The following is a 25,869-nucleotide window of genomic DNA, read 5'->3' on the forward strand; positions in this document are numbered from 1 at the left end:
TAAAAGTATATCAGACCACTTTTACCATAAAATTTGAGGTAAACAATTCTTGGAAAAAAAAACTTAAAACTTGTTAATTAAATTTGGGAATAAAGTTTGTTTTGACTGTGCATAGTTATTGAAAGTACTTAGAAATTCAGAATGAGATTTACAAATATTTTCATCGCAGTTGCATTAAGTCTTCAGTTAATGTAATTAAAAGTGTTCAAGTGTTCATTAAAAGTATTTCATCATTTTTTATATGGAACTTCTAGATTTATCAACGTAAAAACATTTTAAAGTGCGAGAATGAAATACCTATACATATACATAAATACAACTTTATAGCCTTTGATAAGCAGAAACAAAGTAATAAAGTTGTTTAGGGAATCGCCTTTTAAAAATATACATCACTGTTGACATAGATTTAATTAAACTCGAAAATATTGACTCGTCAATGAGTTTTCAAGATTTATTGGTATAATATGATGATTATTTTGCTTAAAATTAACATACATACTTACTTGATATTACTGAGACTGTCACAAGTTGGTGTTGTGTAAAGTTGGTGCGTATATCTACGTTTCAAATGATTTTATTTTTTTTCTTGTGTGAGTAATAAATAAAACACTGTAATTAAATATATAAACTTTATGCAACATAAATATGTTTTCGCATTTTACATACAAAAAACATCAATTCTGTATCACAGCCAGTTTTAGCACACACAATATTATTAAATATTTGGTCTACTAAATATACAATTACCTACAAATAGGATTTAAAAAATAAAACGATAAACACAAAACTTGCCATGCAAGATAAAACCTTGCATGTTCGCAATTTAACTTTCTTTAATGGAAAAGACAGTTTTGTGTTTATTTTTTAACATTATCATTAAATATATATTGTTAACATACATATCGAAAAGGGTATAAAAATTATTATCTAACTTATATAATAATTGCATTTTGTCAAAACAACTGTTTTATTGCATCATATTGAAAGGATGTTTTGGAATATGATGACGTCACTTCCCGATCTTTTAAATTAAAGATAGGATGTTTTCCATTAGAGTATAGAAATATTTACTTGAATAATTTAAAATTTTACTTTGTGAAAGAGTAATTTTTTTATCTTAACATAAACAGTTAAACTGATCCAAAGTAAATAGAGCAAGTTTTGAAAAAAATCGTAAAATTTCCTTTTCTTAGATGTTCCTAAATTTATTCGAAATATCTAACAAACCATTCCCCTGGGGAAAATGTACAGCGTGTTTCATATATCACATGACTCGTATGATAGTGAAGTCCTCAAAAATCTTATCTTATGTACAATAATATCCTCATCATCTCTCATAAAACTGAGAAACTCAATAATTCCAAATTTATAAAATTCCCACTGTCTCCCGACAGTCTAAATTCTTCCAAATTCAGCGAGCGTCCAGCTCCTCCTTGGCCGATAGTCAAAGGGACGCGGTCGCGGTGAAGTTCTGCCTCCTCCTAAGCACTCTGGATTTGTACAAGTCGGACTTGTGGCAGACGACCACCGTACCGCCCTGATTCGTGTTCGGTATTACTTTGCTGTTCGCGTTGCCGATCAGCGTTCCTATCATCTTCGAGACGGAGAATTTCCGGGTCTTCTGCGTCGACTGCACCGACCGGCATTCGTTCAGGATCATGTCGAAGGCAGTGTAGATGGCGGGGGAGTTTTCTGCCACCGACACTTCGTAGAATTGACAGTTGTTCTGGATGGCTACGGTGCGACCTTCCACTTCCTCGATCTGCAAACAAAAAGAAAACGTTTAGATGAAGTCACAAGAGCTACCTATTTAAGATTTGTTTGAATTAGCTTTTCGTTAGCGTCGCGTTCCTCAATTCATTATCATTATTTATTTTTTGCTCACTAATTTGCAAATAACTTGATAACAAAAAATATATCGAACTCTTTTTGGCGTCAAAATGTAGCTATTTTTATGCTCTTTAAACTAACCTATAAAATGACATTACGCATTCATCACGAGATAAAACGTGAAAAGACCTTTCCAACGAGGTAAACACTATGGGCTTTTGATGAACCAATCTTTAAAAAAAATACATTTTTCTGATCAGACTTTAGGGGCTTCCCCCACCCTTTCTGTTGAGAGATAGAACAAATTGTCAATAACAAAAGTTGTGCGCAATAAATCCGACTATCCATATTTGTACTATTTAATATACCTGAATCGAACAGGAAACATTTCTGAGAAAAATTCAACTGTATGTTTTGGTATGTAGATTGCGCCCCCTAGCGGCCGAGCTACGAACTTGAAAATTATTTCCAACGATTTCTCTTGATCGATTTATTCATAAAAAAATTTTTCCCGAAGCTCTAGGTCCCATAATTTCTCTAATATCGTACCTGGCCGAACTTAGTGAGACACCCTGTACAACCAAATCATATAAGGCATTGTCTCATCCCCCTATGTCTGCAGTGTTCAAATGAAACCCTTGAAATATTAAGACAATAGAGCGAAACTCTTTCTTTGAATGCTATCGACGTTTCTTGGCGGTCGGAATTGCCCCTTGTTCGTTTACTTCAGACTTGTTTGTGAATTACAATGTCAATATTGAACAAAAGGTGGTAACGTAACGTTTGAATAGGTTTATTTTAGTAACCCGTCTTGGATTATTTGAAACATTGGACCATTTAAGTTGCTGCTTTACATTCGGTTACTACAAAGGTATGAATGAGCTATCAACTATATTTAATTGTTAACGTTAACATTTTGCTTACGCCTCCCTCTCCCTGGTGTACGCCTCTGTTCATAGGTATACGCTTCATTTTTATATTTTTTGTTTAAAAATATCTTGTTTAATGCTTGAAGGTGTGGAATAAATTAACCGACTGAAATGTTGCACTATTTTTAACATTTTCTAATCGTGCCATGTGCAATTCATACAGAACCCCCTAAAAATAGAACTATGCATAATTATTTACTTGCTAATGTAAATCTCGGGAATGTAACATTTACATTACGAATGTACGCCGCATTCCCCGGCAAAAATCCACAGAGGAATCCTCGGTTACCTAACCGCCTATTTCAGCCTGGAACTCCTCTATTTGGGATTCCGAAGCAACGCTATAATTGCTCTTATATTTAGTCGAGCACTGACCTTAGAACGCAGAGTGAGTAATAGCCGAAGGAATTTTCCAGAGCGAATTCACTTTGGGCTTGTCGCTAAACACTTCCCTGAAAACATTTCCTTGCCAAGGTTAAGCGAAGAAAACGATTGAAGGTCGAGCATTGACATTCGATGACCTGACGCGGAATCGGTATCTCGAATTAGATCAGTAAACAAAGATTGAATATATCACATTTTTAAGCGTCACTTGCACTGACCTACATCAACTATTTACAAAAAAATATCAGAATCGGGGTCTTTTGAACTCGTCGAATGTTTCGCAATCAATCTACCTTTCCCGAAACGCAGCCTCTTAAACGGTCCAATATAAACAGAATTATTAATGAAATGTGCGGTTTGGTAACCCACTTTGAGAAAAATTATGGTTGGGACACGATTAAGTGTTTTGAAACGGTGTTCCAATTACGATTTGAATGTTCTCCAACATCTGTCGTTTGCCAGGGTTTCTTAATCTGATAAGATTTATCTAGCTGCATTGTTTTTCATATTGGACAACGCATTTGGGAAATCCAGGTGAAACTACACAAGATCGGAGGTCTATATGTTAGCTTCGTAGAGAAAGACAGTAAAGTAGTAAATAACTTTGGAACTAACAACGGGGCATCTTTAAAATGGACTAGTTCTTCTGACGAGTCATTTGTGGTCATGTTATCCAAGATTTTTGAGGTTACCATGAAACTATTTTATATTGGCGGTGTAGAGATTTGTTTACTACCACCAGTGTATCAAAGAAAGTAAATATTCTATGAAAGAAGAAAACAAAATACAGCCTAAAGATCGTCATTGTTTTGTTGACGAAGAAGGTAAAAGACATTCCAAACATGTGTTGGATCTGTTTAACGAAGATGGCTTTCTGGATTTAGAACCTTTTCTCCATAATACAGTTAATTTTATTTGTTTCCTTAATAATCTTTTGTCTTGTTTCCAATTTTCATTAAAAGAAGACGATATTCTGCATATCAACACTGGGTCATTTTTTTAATGAACTATAATGACTTAAAGGTGAGTATGACTTCAACTGTGGCAGATACACCATAACAACAACAATACCAACTGTTTAATGATTCTAAATGGAATTAAACGCAGCCTACCTGTCTGAGGTGCTCGAGATCGGCCTTATTTCCTAGTAGCACCGTAGGCATTTGGTTCCTCAATTGCAATACTCTCTGAAGCATGTCGGTGGCTTGGGTGAAGGACCCTCTGCAAGTGATGTCGTAGACCACGACGCAAGCGTCGGCCCAGTAGATGGCCTCTTCTGGGAACGTCTTGATGTCGCAGCTGCAGACGTCGACAATTTCGACTTCCAAGGCAGAGTTGTTGACGTTGAGTGTTTGACGATATAGAAGATCTGGAAAAAATAATATCAATTTTATTCAAAATTCATATGGAGCATATACATTTGACAAATTTACTTTATTTTAGACACTAGTAGTACAAGATAGACAAGCGTTCATATGAAATGGAAGAAAATATAAAAACTGGAAGAAAATATGTATTATAAATTTTGTAAATATTTTTCATTGAAAACAGGAATGACTGGTATGTAATAAACAAAGAAGGAATAGTCTTATTTGTTAGTCACTGTTCTTCTCCCAATTACAATAGAAATTGTTTATAAACTCCAATATAACTTGTTACTGTAGTTATATCCTCGTAAATTTTATTTTTAAAAACTACGACAATAAAAAAAATGATGGAAATAATAATAATAATAGCAGTAATAAAAAGACTATAAATGCGATTTAATATTAATCTTGTTATCCTCTTAACCTAATAGAATCTAGACAGAAGTGAAAAGAATAACAGAAAGAACAAAAGCATCTGAAAATGACACTGGAGCATACCTCTTTTAATTCTCCTATATTCACATACATGAAAAAGTTACAAATTTGGAACTTTTGCTATTATTCTGCATTCATCATCTGACTGGGTAAATCCCCAATTTAATATGAAACTTTTAACCCCGAAGAAATTGGGTTCAGGAACCTACAAACGAAGGAAGGTCTCCCCTTTCCAGAGACGCTTTTTTAATAAAACTTTTTCAATCGCAGAACGTAGTTTGAAAGAAAAATCGAGGATGTGTCTGTTAAGGGGCATTTAATGTGAATTAGAAGTATTTTTTGAGACAGTCTCCAATTAAATTTGATACGGTCGAGAGTTATGAAAGTCACTTTTAATATTTTTCGACAGTGAAAAAGGGATGAACTTCGTCAGAAGTGTGTATTATGCTAAAGAGTTTTCGGATGCCGTAATTTATTTGTATGTTGACCCCAAAAGTTTGAACCTGAAAGTTATAGAGCCGTAATTTAATTTTCTTCAGACATCAAGTAATTAGAAAGTTTGGCGAAAGGTTACGGAGAACCGTGAGGAGCAGCGATTTGCGGATAAACGTACATTTAGGATATTAATTTGGAAACCGCACGTAGAATATCGCTGAAAGAAGTCATAAATTTAATTAAATCAGAGCCATGTGCTATACAAAGCCCCCGGGGAAGGAGGGATGAATTTTATATGGATACTTCCTTATTGAAACAGCCGTTATATATACAATCTACATTTCCGCGTATATTAATTAAATTAAAAAGTTACCACTAAATATTCGTTAAAATGTTAAACAAAAAAAAAACACTTCGTTTCCTTCAATATTTGTTCATCCCATATTTCTTGAACTGGATTTTAATTTTCTTCTATATCTATTAGTCAAAGTCAAGTTTTTAGCGTTAAACTAAACTAATTTAACTCACTCTTTATGGCAAGTCTGTGAGTATGTACTTGTTTGTATTATTTAGAACATTTTGCCACTATTGCTGTCATTTTCTCAAAAAAATATGTATCAAAAAAAAATAATAGTGAAAAACCAAGAACCTGTTCCAGAGATGATCCTTGATGACCTCTATGTTTTAAGTAAAAAGTAAGTACCGTTGACTACCCCAGAAATCTCCCATACCAAATATCATTGACATAACTTAAAAAATTTTTCGAAGATCCGTAACTTTTTAAGAAAGCAAAATTGTATAAAAGCAACTTGATCTAAATAGTTTAATTTTATGTATTAATTGTCAGTAAAGAAATAAAAATGATCAAATTTATAAAAAAAATTTCAAAAAATTAAATATTAAATACCTTATAAATCTACATTATTGGAACAGATATTGTTAATGACAATATAAAATTAGATAAAAGTAGGTCACAAGTCGAAAAACCGAGCAAAATCAAATTTTATGTGGGTCGTTTTGCCGAAATTTGATATTTACTGCCACGTGCCCACTATTACCCTATTTTCCAGCTTTACGACTTATTATCTTTCCCGATGTTCCAGTTATATTCCTTTTTCATGCTCCAGCTATAAATACGGATTTAATAAGGATAACTATCATCCTTGTTATTATTCCTCAAGTCAGACTCGAACTGTTTTTTGATATGTCAGGAAAATAATTAGAAGTGCTTCCCACATTTACCACAACACGAGGAGGAAGGCATTTCAACATGTTTTCAGTTATGATTTGATCCAATTACAAAGAAGCAATTACAGAAATTGTGGAAATGTAGAATTGAACAATTTAAATGACCCTAGTATTCTATTCAACACACGAGTGTATTATGTGTTGCCTAAACACTTTAATACTGTTTCTTGTACGTCTATATTCCCAAACACATTTTATTTACATAGTTTTAACTACTTGATATACTTGTTATATGAAAATATGTCACTTAGTTTACATTGTAGCCGAGGATAAATGCCGTAACCTTGCTTCTCCTTAATCCCGCGCCTAAATTTAAAGAAATTATCCGTGTTTTATAAATCGTGGCATGTTGTTATCAATATTGCGTTACGAAATTAATTTTCCAGGCGACTGCCAAAAATTTCCATCTGAAATACGGAAGTTGACAGCAAAAATGCGAAACACTTAAATGCTGCTTTTATAATATATTTCAAAATCTACACAGTAAATAACTTGTTCTCGCGACAGTCATTAGCGACATTCTATTAATAACTGCTCAGACGAGCGCTAAGATACAGTGGCCACGGAATTACAGACTTGCATACTTTGAATACTTACTATTTGTCGTACTCTGAAGCTCATTTTAGTCATGATTAGGAACTATGTTAAGAATGTGCATATATCGGAAACTGTATTGAAGAACCTTACATTCTGAATATGACTGAGTAATCAACCATATGAGAGTGTTTAGATGAAAATTTTCCTTTCCTTTTGAATGTGTATCAAAAAAATGGGACATAAAGACATGATTCTTTAGCTGAATCTGATTTTCCGACAAACCTAACAAAGACAACATAGACATTTTCAAGTCTTCTATATACATAATTATCTGGAGAGATATGGAGGTGTTCTTGAAAATCAAATATAAAGGTGCTTATTAAAACCTGCTGCTATTTGTCTTTTTTCTGGAGCTGCTGCCTACGTCGACGGCTTTTTTTACTCAGACCCAGACACAACTTTATCTCATTAGCCCAGTTTGGAAACATTCCTCATCTCTCGTTAAAAAAATCTTCTTATTAATTTTTGTCAAAATAAGTCTGGGCCATAGAAATTTAATAAAGTTAGGTCTCATCGTATGAACTCAAGTAACAGATCAATCGACGCTGGCTAAAAAAAAGTTTCAGATATATGTGGCCTTATTTTTTTAATGAGAAAAGATTGTGTGAATATTTCAAACAAACTACGAAATTTTTCGTTTAAACAGCTTATGTTAGGAAATGTTTAAAAAATAACAATATGTCTGGAATATGAGAAGCAGCCAGTGTCGTCCCAAGAAATTTTTAAATGGACGAATACAATCAGTGTTTTTATAAAAAGTATGAATCTTTCCATGAAGTGCATTCTAGCAAAGGTAAAATTGAAAGGAAACAATGATTTGCAGCTAGTTTCAATTTTTTACATTATTCGCTGCCTAATTTTGGATCAAACCCTAAGCCGACACTCATGTAAACAATGTAAACTGATGTGATCTGGTCAATAAAAGAATTTAACGTTGTGCCAAGACGAATTTAAGCAACACACAAAATAAACTGGTCGAAAAACAAATTGCTCCCACGTTCGTAAATGAAAGACTTGTAAAGCACGTAACGTCTCTAATTTACTGAGTATATACATGCACCTCAAACAGGTTTTTCTTTTCAAATTATTCTTTTTAGATAACTTTGATCGAAACAGTTTCTTATCAAGAAATATTCCATACTACATCGTAACGCCTCAACACCTGCCAGAAAAAATGTATCATGTGGCGTGCGCTAAATAAATAATTTTTGTCGAATTTCATCGCTTGTTTCCCACATAAATATTTAGGTCAGAAATTAAATGCCAAATCAATTTGAGTAAAGATGATTTTGATATATTAACATTGTCAACGCTTTCATTTCGTACCTCGGCGTATGGAAGCTATTACAAACGAGAAATTAAAAAGTATTATGAAAGTATAGTTCTACTAGTTTTACTTTGTCAGAAATATGCATCACACTATTGATCTACCTGTACACTGTGGCATCTCCACTGTTCTAATTTAAAAGGGGCAGGTATCCAAGCTTTGCTAGGATGTACATGCATGCTCCTAAGTGAACCAGGTCGAATAAATATAGGTTCTTGTCATTAATTACATAAATTTCCTTCTGGAAGACAGCTTAATAAAATATATGAAGCTATTTCGAAGATTAACGATTTTAAGTTCTTTAGAATTTAGAATGACTGAAAGAATCGAAGGGGCACTGTAGTTTATAACTGTTCTGATCTAGGTCTAGGTAATTTTACACTAACAAGTCACTTTAAAATGAAATTACTCTGCGTTGATTTATGAGCTTATGCATGACATTTCATTAAAATACTTTACTGAATATTATTCAATACATGTCAAAGAGGTTATTTTTAACCAATTTGAAAGGTAAAATACTCTTCATTATTTCCAAAATATAGGGTGTCTCAAAAGTAACGCAGGATTTGAATTGATTTTCATTCCGAAGAATTGGTAGCATTGTTAAGGGTTACATGTTGTAGTAGACACGATGCTGTTAGACAAAATGGAGCGCTGTACGATGAATGAGCGAAGATTGTGAAAATTCATTTCAAATACGGAGAGTGTGTAGCTGAGACTGTGCTCAAAATAGTGGAATTTTTGGTAGTAGGAACGCCCCAAAAGAAACTGGAAAGGTTAGTTGCCAAATTTGAACAAACAGGTTCGGTTGAAAACAATAAAAAGACAGGTCGATCTCGTACTGGTGATCTTTTTTGAAACTGAGGCTGAAATCCCAGTGACTGTCAATGGAGAACGATATCGAAAGATGCTATTGAACTTCTTGTTTCCTCATTTGGATGGCATGTGGTTCCAGCAGGATGATGCCGCCTGCCATACGCTACATAATGACAGATATTTAATAGACGACTCATCTCACGTAATAGTGAAGTAACTTGGCCACCAAGATCATGCGATCTTACGCCATGCAACTTTTTCATGTGGGGATTCGTAAAGTCCAAAGTTTATTCTGCTCAAATGAATGCCATTCCTGATTGAAGGCAGAAATTCGAAGAGTTATCAACGAAATTCAGCAACAGGTATGCAAAAGCGTTATACAGATTTTTCTTTAAAGAAGTCGAGTATAGCAAATGGGTCGCAGAGGACATCTGTCTGATATCCTCTATCATATTTAATGGCAACTTTTTAATTAATAAAACCTTTTTGCTCATATGAAATCCTGCCTTTCTTTTGAGATAGCCTTTAGAAGGAATCTAAATCAAGATGTAACAGATTTAGTAAAAATTTTGACCGTTCTTAAGTGAATCATGTAGCTCTGTTAATCACGACTTGCAAAATGAGTGATCGATGACGAATGCCCTGTGAATGCCTGTTGCATCACACGTACAAAATAAGATTATTAAAAATCATGTTGGTTAAACAAAAAGCTGCCAAAGGACGCATAGGAATCAATGAACTGCAGTGAGTAAGTGAACCCGCATGTGTGGGCTGGAGAGCCTTCAGAAACAATTTAGGGAGGTCGACTATTTTAACAGAAAATAATAATCTTCCTGGATTCCACTGTCGAAGTAAATGAGGCTCCGTAACCCGTTAATTAGAATATGATTCAAGTTAGATGTCTGCCATTTGTCACGACGGCAAATTTCTCTACAAATTGATATTTCGGCTGGGGAATTTATTGGGATGCGTACAAAATGCACGGTTAGTGTTACTTAACGGAAAATTACTATTTTTAGATGGGAGATCGTGTTAGTTTATGTTTTCTCGAAATAAACAGTAAACCTCAGTGCGACCGAATGATTAAGTCTAAATTATTTGGGAACTGTCGAAAATCCGTGCTGGAAACCGTAACTACTGTACCGACTGTAACGTAAAATTTAAAATATAGGTTTCTTGTACCGAATACTAACATTCCGTCCTGATGCGGGGTTGAAATTTTTGGTGTGAAACATGAAACTAACTGACAATAAAAACTAAAACACTTTATTTCACGTTGCTGAAGTTAATAATATGGCCTTACTTGAATTAGGAAAATATAGTAGTAGTGAATCACCATTAAACTTATTCAATGACTAAGGCTTTTACTAAACAATTTTTTTAATATTTGTAAATAAATATTGATTATTGATGTGTTTTTAAGAAAGAAAATATTCGTGAAACGTATACCTCGATCTAAATCGTCTAAATGGAACAAAAAAGAATTGTGATTGATAATATGCATGTTGTGTAACTTATATTTTATTAGAAGTCGTTCAAACACAGTTATGTAAGTACTGACGAGTTTATTTTCACTGTCAACAAATATGTAATAAACAAAATATACTACAAGAATGATAATAACTATATGAGCTAAAAGAAATTATTTATTCGTGCCTTTCTATAGCCATTCATTCATCTTTATTCTGCATGTTCGTCACTTGTAGATACAATCAACATTTACATAATTTTATTTGTACTATACAGGTCTTGCAAATAACCAGAGAATACTTTTTCAAATTTCAAATATAATATTCCTTACTATTTGACTTGGTTCTTATCCCCCAAAAAATGTTAAAACTGTCAACTTTTCCCAATTTTTGACCCAATAAATTGATCAAAAAATTGGTCAGCTTATATTGTATATGCACATGTAATAAGCAGAAAAGCGCCTAAATTTTCTATTTTCAATAAATTGAAGGCGATAGAACTGTTCTAATTTATTTGCCAATACGTTTTGATCAGGTTTAGTAATTTTTAATATTTATTTAATTATAAATTCCAATTGTTACGACTCTAACATTTCTTTCAATTTAAAACTCAATTCAATATCTTTAAATTTGATTAAAAAATTGGGCAATATATTGTAGTTGTTGAACAATTCGTCAAAGATGGGGAATTATCAACAATCACGTATTCCTACCTACATTTACGTATGGCAAATGTATTGATTTTATGTACTTATTTTTGCTATAACAGAAGATTACTAACGCTGACGCGATTTGGCTGCTTTTCACAGCAATAAATTCGTATGTTCCTCATATTGCTCATTGATTTTAAATAGAGTTAATATACTAGTGCGAACTTTACCAAATATTATAGTATATAATTGAAGAATCCGCAGCCATTTTCAAAATAATTCGTAATATAAGTATAATTAACTCAAATAACGTCATATATTCCGGCTTATGCCAATTTTTGCACTCTGCACTATACTCATTGTAAATGCGTACTTTTGTGGAAACCAAGCTGGCTGATCAAAAAATTAAAAAATGTAAATTGAATTACAAATTACAAAGTTTCGAATCAAAACAGCTCGTAAAAATATTTGCAATAAAAATGACCGGATGTTTATTGAAAGTTATACAGCTGTTAATAGAGTAGCGATAAAAGTCAATTAATCCTCCAAAATACTTTTCAGTATTACAATGGAATTCCAGCGCTGGTGAAAATGAAGGAAACCATTTCTGGAAGTGCTACAATACCAAACAAATGAGCTCAATGTTCGAATCCGTGCTAACGCTGCCATTCATTTTTTAAAAATAACGCCCGCGAATGACGTACGTAGATCTCACAATTTTGGGTACATTCATATGTGAAGTACATTGTTTACTACTACTGAAATTGTACGGATATTCATACGCAAAATGATATTGGCAGCTATGTTGTGACGATCGGAAGTCTAGCTTATGTTAAACTTCGATGCAATAATGAAAATATCACATTTTTTTTAAATTTAAAGAATTAGGTACACAAAAATATAATAATAATAATAATAATAATAATAATAATAATAATAATATCTCTACTCCTCATTCTAACTACGAGAATTAGCCCAGAAGTCAATGACGTGCGGGAGAGGAGGCGGCATATTATTATTAAGCAGGCCGTATTTGCGCCCAGGAACGACTTATGTTGGTAGGCCCTAACCACCATTCAGTGCAGGAATGAGGGAAACCTGGAAAACCTCATTAATTAGGGGGGTGGTCAAATGCCAACCGGTGTCAATCTCTCACATTGACCCAAGCCAACATTCTTCCACCCTACCATACCTGCACAGAGGGTGCCAATCCTCCGTACAAGCATAGCTAATCTACGGTCTACCGGCCGCAGGATTCGAAACCCGGGCAGATAGCACACATCGATTCAAGTACTGACGCCTTAAACCGTGCGGCTATCAACCGATAAATGTCACTAATAAATGTCAATGTCAATGTAATGTCACTAATAAATCATAAAGGTAAATTGTTTTCGGAGAATATTACTTTGCTAGTGATTTTTGCTAAAAAAATGTCAAATATTGTACACAAAAGCAATTACATGGTCTATATCTATAAAGGTTAACACTTTTTTAAATATGTTGAGATTTCTCAAAATTTTGGGAAAGACAAAGCTTTTTGTTTTCCACTTTATTTATTTTTAATTTACATTTTTTACTTAAAAGAATATAAACAATACCTACATTTTTCATTTTTACGAAAGCTTATTTAAGTATTTGAAAATTTTATTCTAAAATTAAATTTATTTTTATTTCTCATTGGGTACAAATACAGATAAATTGTATTATAAAAAAACTTCCATTGTTTTCGATTTCAAAAATAACAAAACTTTTCTGTGACCAAGGATTAGACAATTTAGCTCTTTTGAAGAAAAAACGTATAACAAGATATTCGATTGATATATTTTTCGAACCTTGGAAAATTTTCTACGTGAAAGTTATTCTTTTTGCACGGCGATAAATTTAGAACGAATATTGGCCCGGTTAAAGAGAGTAGAATTACGTAGTCAATTTTTTTGGACCGTAATTATATTAGCTGTTTGCGCGACAGCTCTAGCAGACTGGAAAATATTAAAAATAAAAAGCTGTCGCTAGCGAGGCAGCAGCTCGGATATCTTTAAATGAATTTTTGCATCTTACGTGTATTCAGCAATAGCAAAAAATTATCTAATATCTATGGTCTCTTGCGTTTTGTAAAATAAAATGTATAGTTATGATGATTTATGTACATTTTTTAATATTTCAATATTGTCCTTGACTAGGTATACGCTTTCCATAGTATAGCACTCATTTAAAAAAATGTTTCCCGATATAAACTATTTGCTCACACATGGAGGCTAAAACTACGAAAAATATTTATGTTGATAACATTATTTATAAAGCGAGCTTTAATAAATACCAAATGGCATTGATGCGTCTTATCAACATTAAATAGTGGATAATGGAATTTGGAATACCCTTCGAAGTCAACAACAAAAAAATATGCGCAACTCATTATTTCAGGTTATAAAAAGTTGTTTTGTCAGATACAAGATCCTGTTTACCAGAATTCATCACAGGCTTCGATAATATTCCCGATTATAATAAAACTTTTCCTGTCAATTCCAGAAGACATGTTTCGTAGAGGCGTAAATACACGTAATGATGCCTGGAAAATGTCGGATTTAATAAATATGTTTATTACATTTGAAATTAATTCTATACACTATTTGATTGTATAAATAAATTTTCCCTTGCAGTTTTTTTTTCATGTTAGAAAACTCGTCTATTTAGTACACAACCTAAAAAGTGTCTTCGAACGCAATATTGTGATTACATGCTTATTTTTTTACTGACACATCTATTTTTTTATTCTATTCTCACCTGTATTACTCCTGTATTCTCCAATAAAACGTCGGGTCAGATAGCGAACAGTCAAAGCTGAAAATAAAAATAAAATAATTAATAATAAATTAGTGACATCCGAGTACAAAGAATGTGATTTAAGATTTAAAAAAGTCTGTTTCTCCCAATAATACAGGGTGATTTAGTCATAATGTCTTTAATTTCAACCACGTATTCGGAAGGCCTAATAAAGACAGAAAACCGAAAAAGAAATTACCGAATAATACGATAGGTCAAGATTCACTCTCGATAAACCTTTGTGGGTCAGCGGTCGAAAAAGGGGTTTATAACACATCGAAACCGGTTGTCTTTTCTAAACGAGGATTGTGAGAAATGAAAACTTTTATAAATATTAAAACAAATCAAATAAATGTACCAAATAACTGTAATTTAATGTTATTGTTGACAATAATTTTGAAACTGACGTAAATATCAAAACATCAAGGGTTTATTTACTGGGTACTGAATAACATACAATTTATTTGTGATATGCATCAAGGATTCTAATCAAATGTGGTAAATAAATAACACTTCTATCAGACAATTTGCTGTAGTTATATGTTTGACGCATGTTTAAATCAGGAATTAGGTTAAGGGTAGATAAGTACCATCAAACGGTTTGATTTATATTACTCGACGCAATTCATCAAAACACTGCATTTAGATATAAACAGACGCAATATTAACCATGCTGATCACTATCGTGAAAGGTGATGTGAAGAATTCTAGTCAAAATATAAATAGAAAGGTAACAATAACATCAGTGGCGATTGCAATAAATCTGGACGATGTTATTGGCTCTAGAAATTTAAGGAGTATATTTTTGGTGCAACTTTAATTATAACGTCCTTGTGTTACTGTCAAAGTAATGAGTAGCTTGTTTTGTTTTATGTAATGGCGTGAATGTGTAGGAAAATCGAAAAAATCTTAAGGAAAACATAGATTTTGTTCCCAAATGTTTGTTTTAAGTGAGTTATACATCCTTTCCACCTAGACAGAACGTTTTGTTTGTTTAACCCTTCATAACTTCATAATTCAACATAACTTCATAATTATTCAATATTTTACTGATACATTTTTTATTTTCAGTACCTAATACTTCTTTTAGCGTCTTAATATTTTGTACATTCCGCTTATTATAGAAACATAAAACATACATTATAAACATATTTATATTCCATCTTAGTGAATGCTTTCTAACAGTTACTTAAATTATTTATAAAATTCATTTCAGACAGTATTCAAATCCAAAAAGTTATTAGTTTTGTTACATTTTTTTCATATACGCACCTAATCTAAAAAAATATTAACTGGTATTCATTTTAGGCGTTATTTTAATTATAGTGTTATGCCGAACAAGCTAAAGAAAGCAAATACCATTTTCACCTATGTAGGAGTATCATAAATTCTCAAATATTAAACTACCTACCATAAAAACTAAGCCCTCAGATAGATTATATTTTTTTTATTTATGACGTGGTGAATATTCCGTGTTTATTATATAACAATTATTTGTACTGTGTGGATAGTAGGTACTATTGAAAAGAGCAAACATATAGGTCCCTTATAGATAAACCAAATATTATTCCTATATCTGGTCTTTTACAAGACCTACTACCACTAGCCTATTTCGTATTGAATGTTACTATCTTTAACGTTAGTATATGTACCTATAGTACGCCAAGAAAGAATATCCCATCGTTTTGTATGCTATACCTATCATTTTAAAATTAATTTATAAAAACTTGTTTTCAGCTCCTTATAATATTAATCGTAATAAGCTCAATAAATTCTTCTGATTCAGTCTTTGCCTAATGTAAGATTACCTCTAAAAACTAATCAAACAAATAAATGAAATTCTTAAAGTGTTCAAAACACGTCTCGGTCTCTCATCTCCCAAAGTTAAACTTTCGACAGTGGTGTTTACCAAGTCCCCATAAATCTATTTTTATTGGTTTAAAAAAGAACAGACAAGGGATACTCGTGGCTTTCTCTTTTAGAAATGCTCTGAGGTTTAAGGCAGTTCAAGGAAAATCTGAAATATGTCAGCCTTGAACGAAATCACTTGCTCTTACGGCCCACAGGAAACAAATTTAGTAGCAGTAAATGGCTGTTATATACGTATTTCGGTCTACCGATATTTTACCAATAGCAAAAGTTTTAATGACGAAATCTCTAATATTGACAATAATATTTTAATATTATTGCCAAAACTATTACTTAAGCATAATTTTTTTCTTACCTGACTTCCCCACATTTGACTTTCCGATGACTGCGATGCGAACTTTTGGCATATTATTCTTATCTTCGGTTTTCATTTTCTGGAAAAAAGAAAAATATTTATATAACGTAACTGGTACTATTAGTCAGTTCAAAATATAGATAGTGAGTAATTCTATTGCCTACATCTAGTACATCAGTGATCAGTGATAAAGCATCTGTTTCATCGGATAAATACAGTAATTTATACAAAACCTTATGAATGGGACAATACACATTTTATCAATTTGTGTATATTTTCTACTGGTTTCTATACGTGTATTTACACTTTCCAGATATCTCCGGAAGATTTTAGCAAACCTCAACTGGTTTCAATTTAAACAAATCTAAAGCAAACAACAATTAATTACGTACTAAAAATATTTATAGGTGTATTTTGCACCTTACTTTCTCTTTCTTTCATTGTTTAACTGGGGTAGTATAAATATATATATCTTTCGCGAAAAATGTATGAGTGCTTTGCAATACAGATCCCAATGCATAAAATTGGTGCCATAAAACTGATTTAACCGTTTCAACTACAAAGATTACACAGGCTATAAACCTAAATTATTTAATACTTCCGTTCAATTACAACCAGTCTGATGAATGAAAATGTTTTAATGAAATTACTACTATGCGAAACAATTTTATCATTTAACGATTGTTTAACTCGCGTTGTGTTATTTCCTGTCTTTTTGAGTATGTCATGGCAACTCAAAGAGTTGCAAACAAACATTTCATGTGAGTAGGTGTAGATTGAAAGACTTTTGCGAGTTGTCTTATGTCTATATTCCTTCATTTTGAATATGTAACAGTAAAATACTTTTAGCTTCTATTATTCCCCAGTGATTATTTATAGTATCAAAAAATCAATATCTAATACTTCCGCTGATTTCCGCACACGTGGAAAATCTATCGCATTCATATCTGTTCACCAGATTTAACTTCAGTCAACCATTTCCTGATTGAAGATAAACTATCAGGTAAAAGCTTCTGAAGTAGGCACCGATCATGAATATTCTTCGTGATAAAATCATGATTACGGCAGTGCGTAAAACAGAGAAAAATACGTCAGATATTACGCGAATCATAATTCGATAGATATCTGCTAAAATTAGCCCATTCCGACAAAACTCATTTTGTAATTCTGTGTATAATAATGCAAACAATTCAGCGTAGAGTTCGACGAATGGTTCAAATCAATAAATACGCCACAGATAAGTATTTCGGATCATCTCAATCAGCGAAATTAATTTTTTCGAAGCACGTGTCCGATTGTACTGAAATTCTTTAATTAAAAATTCAGTTTGTCTTCTGTTAAGTCCGCGTGATACATTTTATAAAATTCACGTGAAAGTTCGGTACCCTTTTTTTTGTTCAATTGAAATTTGGGATTTTGTTACAGTTCATTGTCAATTTTTAGTCGTCGAAAAGATTTGTCTCCATTCCTCGTCAATTCTGAGGAAATTATAACAAAAAGTTTCGCTTGATTTAGAAATAATTAAATTAAAATAATTAATAGAAATTATAATATGTATTCGATTTATTTTAAAATTTATATATGAGATTTAAAAATGAATAGATCTTTGTAGATGTGAGGTATTCTGGGTATTGAGGACAACATAAGTCAAAACAGCCCGTTCATTCTTTTTTTAATGAATTTATTACTTAAATATTATTTGTTATTTTAATATTCCTTTTTCTTGAAAATTCAAGACCCGTTTTTCTCTTTCTACATACCTACTTTTATGACCAGATCTTTTCATGTCTTATTATCACTTATTTATTATTAGCAGAAGCCGCTAAAATTAAATTTAACGGAATTAGACGACCTTGCATGGATCTCTGGATTTCTTTGATTATATCATATTTATCCACTTCATCCTGCCGGCGTCTTATTAACAACACTATTAATAGGCTGCTGTTCGCCGTACCATAATTTGTCAACGCACCCGTGGGAAATATTTTAGGAACCCAGCGTCCGTTTTGGCAATCCGAATGGTCGTAAATAAAAAAATTGGCGCCAGAGGAACAGAAACAGGTCCTTCGAAGCCGGCGTAATTTTTTATTTGACGTTTACGGTGTTTTCGTCGTGGAAAATCTCCGTTGTTCGATTATTTTTATATGCGCCGGCATGTGTTTTGAGTCGAAAGAGTCTGTACCTGCATAAAGTCGTGTTTAATTATTTTTAGGCATTATTTTTAGCGGGCGGATAATTCTTTAACATCACTCGACGGCTCGCTTGTTAACGGGGACTGTCGGCAAGTGACGGAAAGATAAATCACGCTAATTTAGATTCATTATTAAAAGTCACATTAGTTTGATAACACTTCCTCTCCCAAGTTCTTCTCCTTTGTAAGCTTTCCTTTATGAAGTAGGTATGTGAAAGAAAACCGATATTTTTTAAAATATGCTTAATAATTCAGATAGTTTTACTTTAAATTGATGATTTTGGAAAAAAACTGCTATGCGGACTAATATCTCGAACGGCTAATGCCTCTCGTCAGCCATACCACCAGACATATACCGTTTCGAACTTACGATTCATCTCAATATCAGTCTGTCAATTAAAGCCCTATATATAATTTATATTAGTATAATTTTAAGTCTACATTACTAAGACGACTATGTTAGGTAAAGTTATATTATAATATCTAGTAACACAGTAATAGGAGCTGCGGTTGTCAGCGATTTAGCTGGTGATTCGAATCCTGCTACAGATCAATTTTTTAGTCATTACAGTAAAACAATAATACGTTTGTGGTTGTAAAGCAGCGGTCTCGAACAATCCATGACTGTGTGAAAACAATCGAATAGCGTCTTATTAAAACGTTCGCGACGACACAGTGGATCCTATCGCCCACTTTGGGCGCCTGCTGCGTCTCGCTAGGATCAGAAATAGCCTCGTTGGAATGCCGGTCTCCCATTCCAAGACGTTTCGATGCCGAAACAAAACCACTACGCCTAGCGCTCCGTATGCCGGATTAAATCACCGTGGCTATGAAAATAAGAGTGAATAAATCACGGGCATTAGCCGGGAAATGCGGAAGTGGCACATTAAGGCATCGTTCGGAGCTGGCGGTTTCATTTGTTTTTTTTTTTTTGTAAAAGTCACAGGAAGCGGACACAGTGATTTTTAGTTGTTTGTGTAGAATTGTTTGAACCCTTGCTTTATTCCTTTCATCGTTTATTATTATCTACATTCGTTTATATAACAGTTTATATAGAACAGACATTTTTGTTACTAGTATTTTAGTGCCACCGATAGATGTCAGCGTATTTAGCTCACCAACAATAGTTCAGTAGTGTGTAACAAGAGATCTGGAAAAGTATCTGCAGCTTCGCAGATTAAAGTTGTAAAATGTACTTTTTTTAATGAAACTGAATGTAGGTTACGGGAAATTAAATAAGCCGTTATCCCAAGTCCCAATGTAGTATTAAGGAAATTCTTTTGATGCTGTTTCACCTACGAACTTTCCGTATCGTTTAAATTTCAAATGAAACACCGCAAATTAAATAACATCGATCGAAGTTCATCTCTCAGTCAGTGAATATTGACGTGTGGGTCGACTGTTATCTGGGCTAAATTGATTTTAGCCGTGTAATAGGAAAATTATAATTGTTTATACGTAAACAACGCGGGTGAGCGCACAGCTACACTTAACCGCCTACTTATGCATGTGTAATCATAACAATAATTTAGGTCTCTATAAATATTAATGAAGGTGAGGCGTTTTCTGGAGGAGGAAAACATCTAGAAATGGAGAAAATATACTTTGCAGATGATATACTAGGCTTATTGTTTGAAAGGGCGTGTTTTCACCAGCGCCTTCACCAAAATTTTAAATGTATGAAAATGATAAAAATTAATGGTCGTATTTTTTTAATAAGAATTATGTCTATAATTAATTATGGTATATTAAAATGGTAACCTAATAAGAATTAATATATTTTGGATGTTGCGATAAAATAATAGTGTTCAAATAGAAAATGTGAACAGCTTTTTCTTTATTTTTTTTTTAATCGAGGCCAAATAAGTCATAACATATTCCTTTGAGTTGTGTCTATTCCATATTTAATACAACATATAGTATTTCTACTAAAATAAAAGTAAAGACATCGTTTTAAAAACTTAAACAAATAGGATGATTTCAGGCATCAGCCTATACAGGGTGTTAGAAGTTTGACTGCCTTCATTTTAACAGACGATAGAATACATTAAAATAAACAAAAAACCTTATATGACATGGGTCCTAAACTCAACCATTTCCGAGAAAAAAATTATCAAAATCTCCAACTTGGTGTACAAAAGTTCGATTAATTAAGGAATATTGACATAAATAATTAGCGTTGTAATAAATTTAAAATTCGATAAAATTCATATCGAGCAATGTGACAACACGTGATTAACACGAGGTTCTGTGACGAGGTACTAAGCTGTCCTGCAATACGCAATTGAATTGGTATCTGGAATTGAACCGTGTCTGAGTGTTTTTGCGTACCAGTATTTTCTTTTCTTGAGGTTTTTTCCAGCGAGTGCGCGAAAATTGGACTCGAAGTTGTCGTGTGTGCATCGAAAATGGTGGTGCTAATTTTATGCATATGTTGTAGTTTGTTTTGCACTTGCGCGTTTAAAAATTACTGAATTTTGCTTTTTGGTAAGTATCTAATATTTTTAATACATATGATTATTTGGACGACTAGAATGTTTGGGTACTTTAGTTACACATTTTTCAAATTCATAATTTGATTAAAAGTTAAGTTTCTGTTTTAAGAGATTCATAATTACTACAATTCGAGCTAAAATATAAGCACAACACTATCTTCGTCCTACAAAATCGATACATTTTATTTTATTTATTTAGAAACTGGAAAACAATTGTCTTGAAATTTACTAAATGTTTCACAATAATAGTTGTTTACATTATTTCCGTAACATTCTGTGTAACAGTAGGTTAAGCGCTGTTGTCACGTTGTGATGAAACTCCCCAATATTAATACTCGCTAGATTTTGAAAACTGTTAATATTACGTCCCTGTAATGTTCAACTTTTTTGTTCGTTTATGATTACTCTATCTCGTGTTGAAGTAATGGCAGTCAAACTTCTTACACCCTGTATATCTAGAATATTAAGTTTAGCTTTATAGCTAAATTTTTTCGTAAGATATCTCGGAAAGTGTAAAGGTTATTTTCCTAGCGCAAGGTTAATCTGATTTTAATGATATTTAATAGAAATTACAATAACGAATGTATACTTCGAATTTCTTTTTTTAACAGTTTGTTTTTAAATTAATATCTCTCAATTATTAATTGAGACAACCAAATTAAAGTGCAACCAATTTATTATAAAAGTTTAAAAAGAACAAAATAACAAATAAGTACAAGGAATATTATCACTGGACACAAACGGCTTCATATCGATGACTAATATTTGAAATAAGACGTTTATCTTTTTCCGTATTTCTCCGGATATGTTCTCAGTTTTCCCTAAAGAGACAGGTAGGGGTTGATGGTTATCTACTCATATTATCAGTAATTTCTCTATTTTTATTACTATTTACGTATTTAATTTTAAAATTTTGGAATAAAATGAATAACGTATCTCAATTAATAAAAGACGCATGACTCAAAAACTAATTATTCAGGAAAAATGACATTGCCATATGATTCTGTCACACATTTGCTATTTTAGCTTGCGAATTCTATGACTGTTTCGAGAAAAAAGCTTTTTTGGTGTAGTTTAGTCAGTATCAAGTCTTGCAAAATTAAATTTCCGTTCAACATTCTTTGAAATTAAATTAAAATTATTATCATTCTTAGCTCTCATAGTAAATTACTTTATATAAAAAATATTTAGAAAATTGTTTTATTAATACTGCCTAAAGTATCTGTATGCACAAAAATTATATTATCTACAGGGCCTTCCCTAATTCATCTGTCAAACAGGGAGTTTCTTGGTCAAAATTAATATAAAATATTCAAATGAGCTAGGGGTCTATTGTGATCCTTTACGAGAATATAAAAGCTTGGACATGACCTATTGACAATGGTTGTTTTAAATACTTACCTTCTATTAAATATCTATCTTCTAAACCAGTTAAACCAGTCAGTACTAAATTTGGTTCACGTATTGGTAACTCGTATTTAGAATGATAAAAAATTGGGTTTAATAGATGGTAGAACCCCTTTTTTATAATAAAGAAAAATGTAAATTTTTTTGGAACATGCAAATTTAACCATAAATATTTCTAAACATCAAAGGTGACTATTTAAGATGTAATAGGTTCTATGCATTTGTATATATTTCTTGTTAATGACTCAGTTTAATAGTACAGTAAATTTTATATTTCTATTTATTTATTTTTTATTCTTGTTTTAATTTTATGATGACCACCAATTCATTGGAGATCTTAAATAGTTGTACTTAGTGTTTAGAAACATTTATTTCTATGTGACAATATACATCACAGCTCTGTTTGATGTATTTTCATTAGTAATAAATAATTGGTGGTCATTTTCAAGCCACTATGTTTTCGTAAGGGGACGGAATTGATTCTATATTCATTCAATTCAACAAAGATTTTGATAATAAGATTTATATTTATCTAAATCTTCACTTTTATGTTTTAAGTTTTAAGTATGACATTACATTTAACACATAAGAGGACTATAAGATGTAAACAACCATTGTTGGTTAATATTTACATTTTTTGTAGGATTTTGCAAATTGCAATATACATTGTCTGAAAATACATTTAGGAAAACAGCTACATTTGGTTTTTTTTTCTATGAAACTATATTACTTGTGCTCTCAACAGATATTTGAATTTAAAATATTTAAATAATAAAATTCACAATTTCTATGAGTTATCAGATTTTTTATCTTAGATATTATGCTTATAACGTACGTATTGCAGTGGTTATCCAACAAAATTTGCAAAGCAAAATACACCTCACTAGCGGCCACAAATCTAGTACTTACATTAATGAAGTCAGTGAAAAACCCACTGGGCACTCTACACAACAGAATTTTTAAGCTTTGAACGGAACAGTCCCTTCACAGAAAAAAAAATACGCAAAATTTGTCAACGCGCGGCACAGCTGATGTCGTAACCTGTGGTTCTGGTGGTGGTTGGCTAGGATGGCGAAAGCGAGCCTACTGAATGGATCAGCGTCGCGACGCCGATGTATATATTAACTCGCATCGCCATGGAAACGTGAGATAGCGTCCCCTGTGTTGCATGTTGGCAAACATGTGTCAAGGTAAGCGGTCTATCCACATGGAAACGCTGGCGTTCCTCATATCTGACCAGAACCATATGGCCTGTGTGCATGGTATTTCATTAATGGATCTTAACTGTCAGCGAGCTGAGTCAGATTACTAGACGGAAGGGACTAGGATAATATGAATGGAGCAGTATCTGTTAGGCAAGCTTTTTGCGAGCTGACAAAGAAGAGGAAACAGACGTCGAACATTAAACTAAGGTGCCTGCTCCAATTGAAGTCATTTTAAGCATTGAGTCATTATATAATTATTAGAATATTCTTCAGGAATGACGCATGTATTTTTGATAGATTTATTTTATTACAAGGCCTTATTTGGTAGAGGTATCTTATACGAAGAACATAATAAAATAATATAATCATTTATTTCAAACAGGTTTAACTTAACACAGAAAATTCTTAAAAATCACTAAATATACTCTTAAAATTATTGTACATGATACAAATAGGTGTTCGAATAAGCGCCAAGTGGTCTTTTGAGCATCAACTATAAGTATTATGTGTTCTACCTTTTAATCTAGCTACTACAATCACTTCCATTTTGCCAAAATATATACAAAATTGTATACAATATAAATCGCCTGAACTCTAGTGATAATACCTCAAATCTATTTAAAAGCATTGAATTTTCTATATCTTGATGAGGATAAGTATCATCTGCTTTAAAAGCAGATGATACTTATTACAATATTAAATGCCCCTGTTCTAGTTTAGATCTTAAATATTAATAATGATTTCTAAGTATTTAAGTATTTAAAATTTTGCGATTACATAAATATAACAAAACCTAGTTGTTTAAATGCCATCGGCACTGTATGTTTAATAGGATGCATCCTGTCGCCAAAATAAAAAGCTTTGGATTTCAACGAGTTTAATTTAAGATGATTTGAAATACATATAAACAATTTGATTTATGATATGCCTTCTGTAGAATTAGGCAATACTCTCTTGAAGTTACATTACCAAATATTTTAAAATCATTGAAAGCTAACATTGGAGAAGTAATGCTGGTTGTAAGATCGGTCATTTGTGAATAAGAACAGAAAAGCATCCAAATTTGAGCCTTGCGGTACCCCAGAATTCACTATATTTTGACCCCCCTTTAACTTTTTTGTTTTAAGAGTTACAAAAGAATGTGAAATATAAAAGTTGCACGATATTTTATGAAAATGATAGTAGAAAAACAAATGAAATCCAAACAAAATGGCCGCGGATGTTAACTTTGTTAATTTAAATGGAACTCCCTATATATTTTTACACATTTGGATAGAACGTTCCCTGTCGAGCATAGTCATATAGGGTTTGTTGGGTCCATCTCTAACAATAAGCGAGATACTATTAAAAACGAAAAGAAGATTTATTATTAAGAAAACAAGATATCTTGTAATTGTTAGACCTCTTTCAGGCATTTCTGCCTTTTTCCAATTACGTAAGGATTTACAGATTTAGTTATAATATATTTTGATATATCGGACATTGATACGGTCCAAAATGCGTATAGGTAATTTAACAAATCTCACTAATTAGGGCGTGAGAGGCCTAATTGCTCATGGACAATCTTATATGGTAGGTCGTGACAGTGACAGGTAGTAATGTCATGACAGCATTGTTATTGATTGCCGGTTTGTATTATTATTGAATTAAAATAGGTTACACAGAAGTAGAAAATTGAAATATTATTTAGAATTAAAATAGAGTATGGGCAAGAACTTTATTTTAATTCCTATAATATTTCAATTTTCTACTTCGGTGTAACCCATTTTAATTAAATAATAATACGAAATGTCAAACAATAGCAATGTTGTCATGACATTACCTGTCACTGTCACGACCTACCAAATAGCATTGTCCATTTGTAATTAGGCCTCTCGCGGCCTAATTAGTGAGATTTAGTTAAAATACCTATACGCATTTTAGACCATATCAATGTGCCAATAAAGTAGACTTTTCTGCTTATATTTGTGTAACAGATGAGGCGACATTTACCAGTGATGAAGTGAATTTCCATAATATGCACATATGGGCCGACGAAAA

General features: G+C 32.4%; 1 protein-coding gene across 1 annotated transcript; it reads right to left on the bottom strand.

The window, feature by feature from the left end:
• Window positions 1-615: 615 nt before the first annotated feature.
• On the bottom strand, window positions 616-23,700 carry LOC108912035 (ras-related and estrogen-regulated growth inhibitor-like protein). The gene is made up of 5 exons (XM_018717181.1): window positions 23,534-23,700; window positions 16,532-16,610; window positions 14,269-14,325; window positions 4,256-4,512; window positions 616-1,762 (listed from the first exon to the last, which is right to left on the bottom strand). The coding sequence occupies exons 2-5, from the start codon at window positions 16,605-16,607 to the stop codon at window positions 1,445-1,447; spliced, it is 708 nt and encodes a 235-aa protein (XP_018572697.1). The 5' UTR covers window positions 16,608-16,610; window positions 23,534-23,700; the 3' UTR covers window positions 616-1,444.
• Between the last annotated feature and the right edge of the window lie 2,169 nt (window positions 23,701-25,869).

This window comes from Anoplophora glabripennis, unplaced genomic scaffold, assembly GCF_000390285.2.
Source record: "Anoplophora glabripennis isolate ALB-LARVAE unplaced genomic scaffold, Agla_2.0 scaffold491, whole genome shotgun sequence".
NCBI classification, from domain to species: Eukaryota; Metazoa; Arthropoda; class Insecta; order Coleoptera; family Cerambycidae; genus Anoplophora; species Anoplophora glabripennis.

What these genes read in the sequence shown, in the direction of transcription:
- LOC108912035 (XM_018717181.1), bottom strand. Translation starts at nt 16,607, where the DNA reads ATGAAAACCGAAGATAAGAATAATATGCCAAAAGTTCGCATCGCAGTC. An exon ending in AGAATACAGGAGTAATACAG is followed by an intron (nt 4,513 to 14,268) that starts GTGAGAATAGAA and finishes TATTTTTTCCAG; the next exon opens with ATCTTCTATATCGTCAAACA. An exon ending in ATCTCGAGCACCTCAGACAG is followed by an intron (nt 1,763 to 4,255) that starts GTAGGCTGCGTT and finishes TTTTGTTTGCAG; the next exon opens with ATCGAGGAAGTGGAAGGTCG.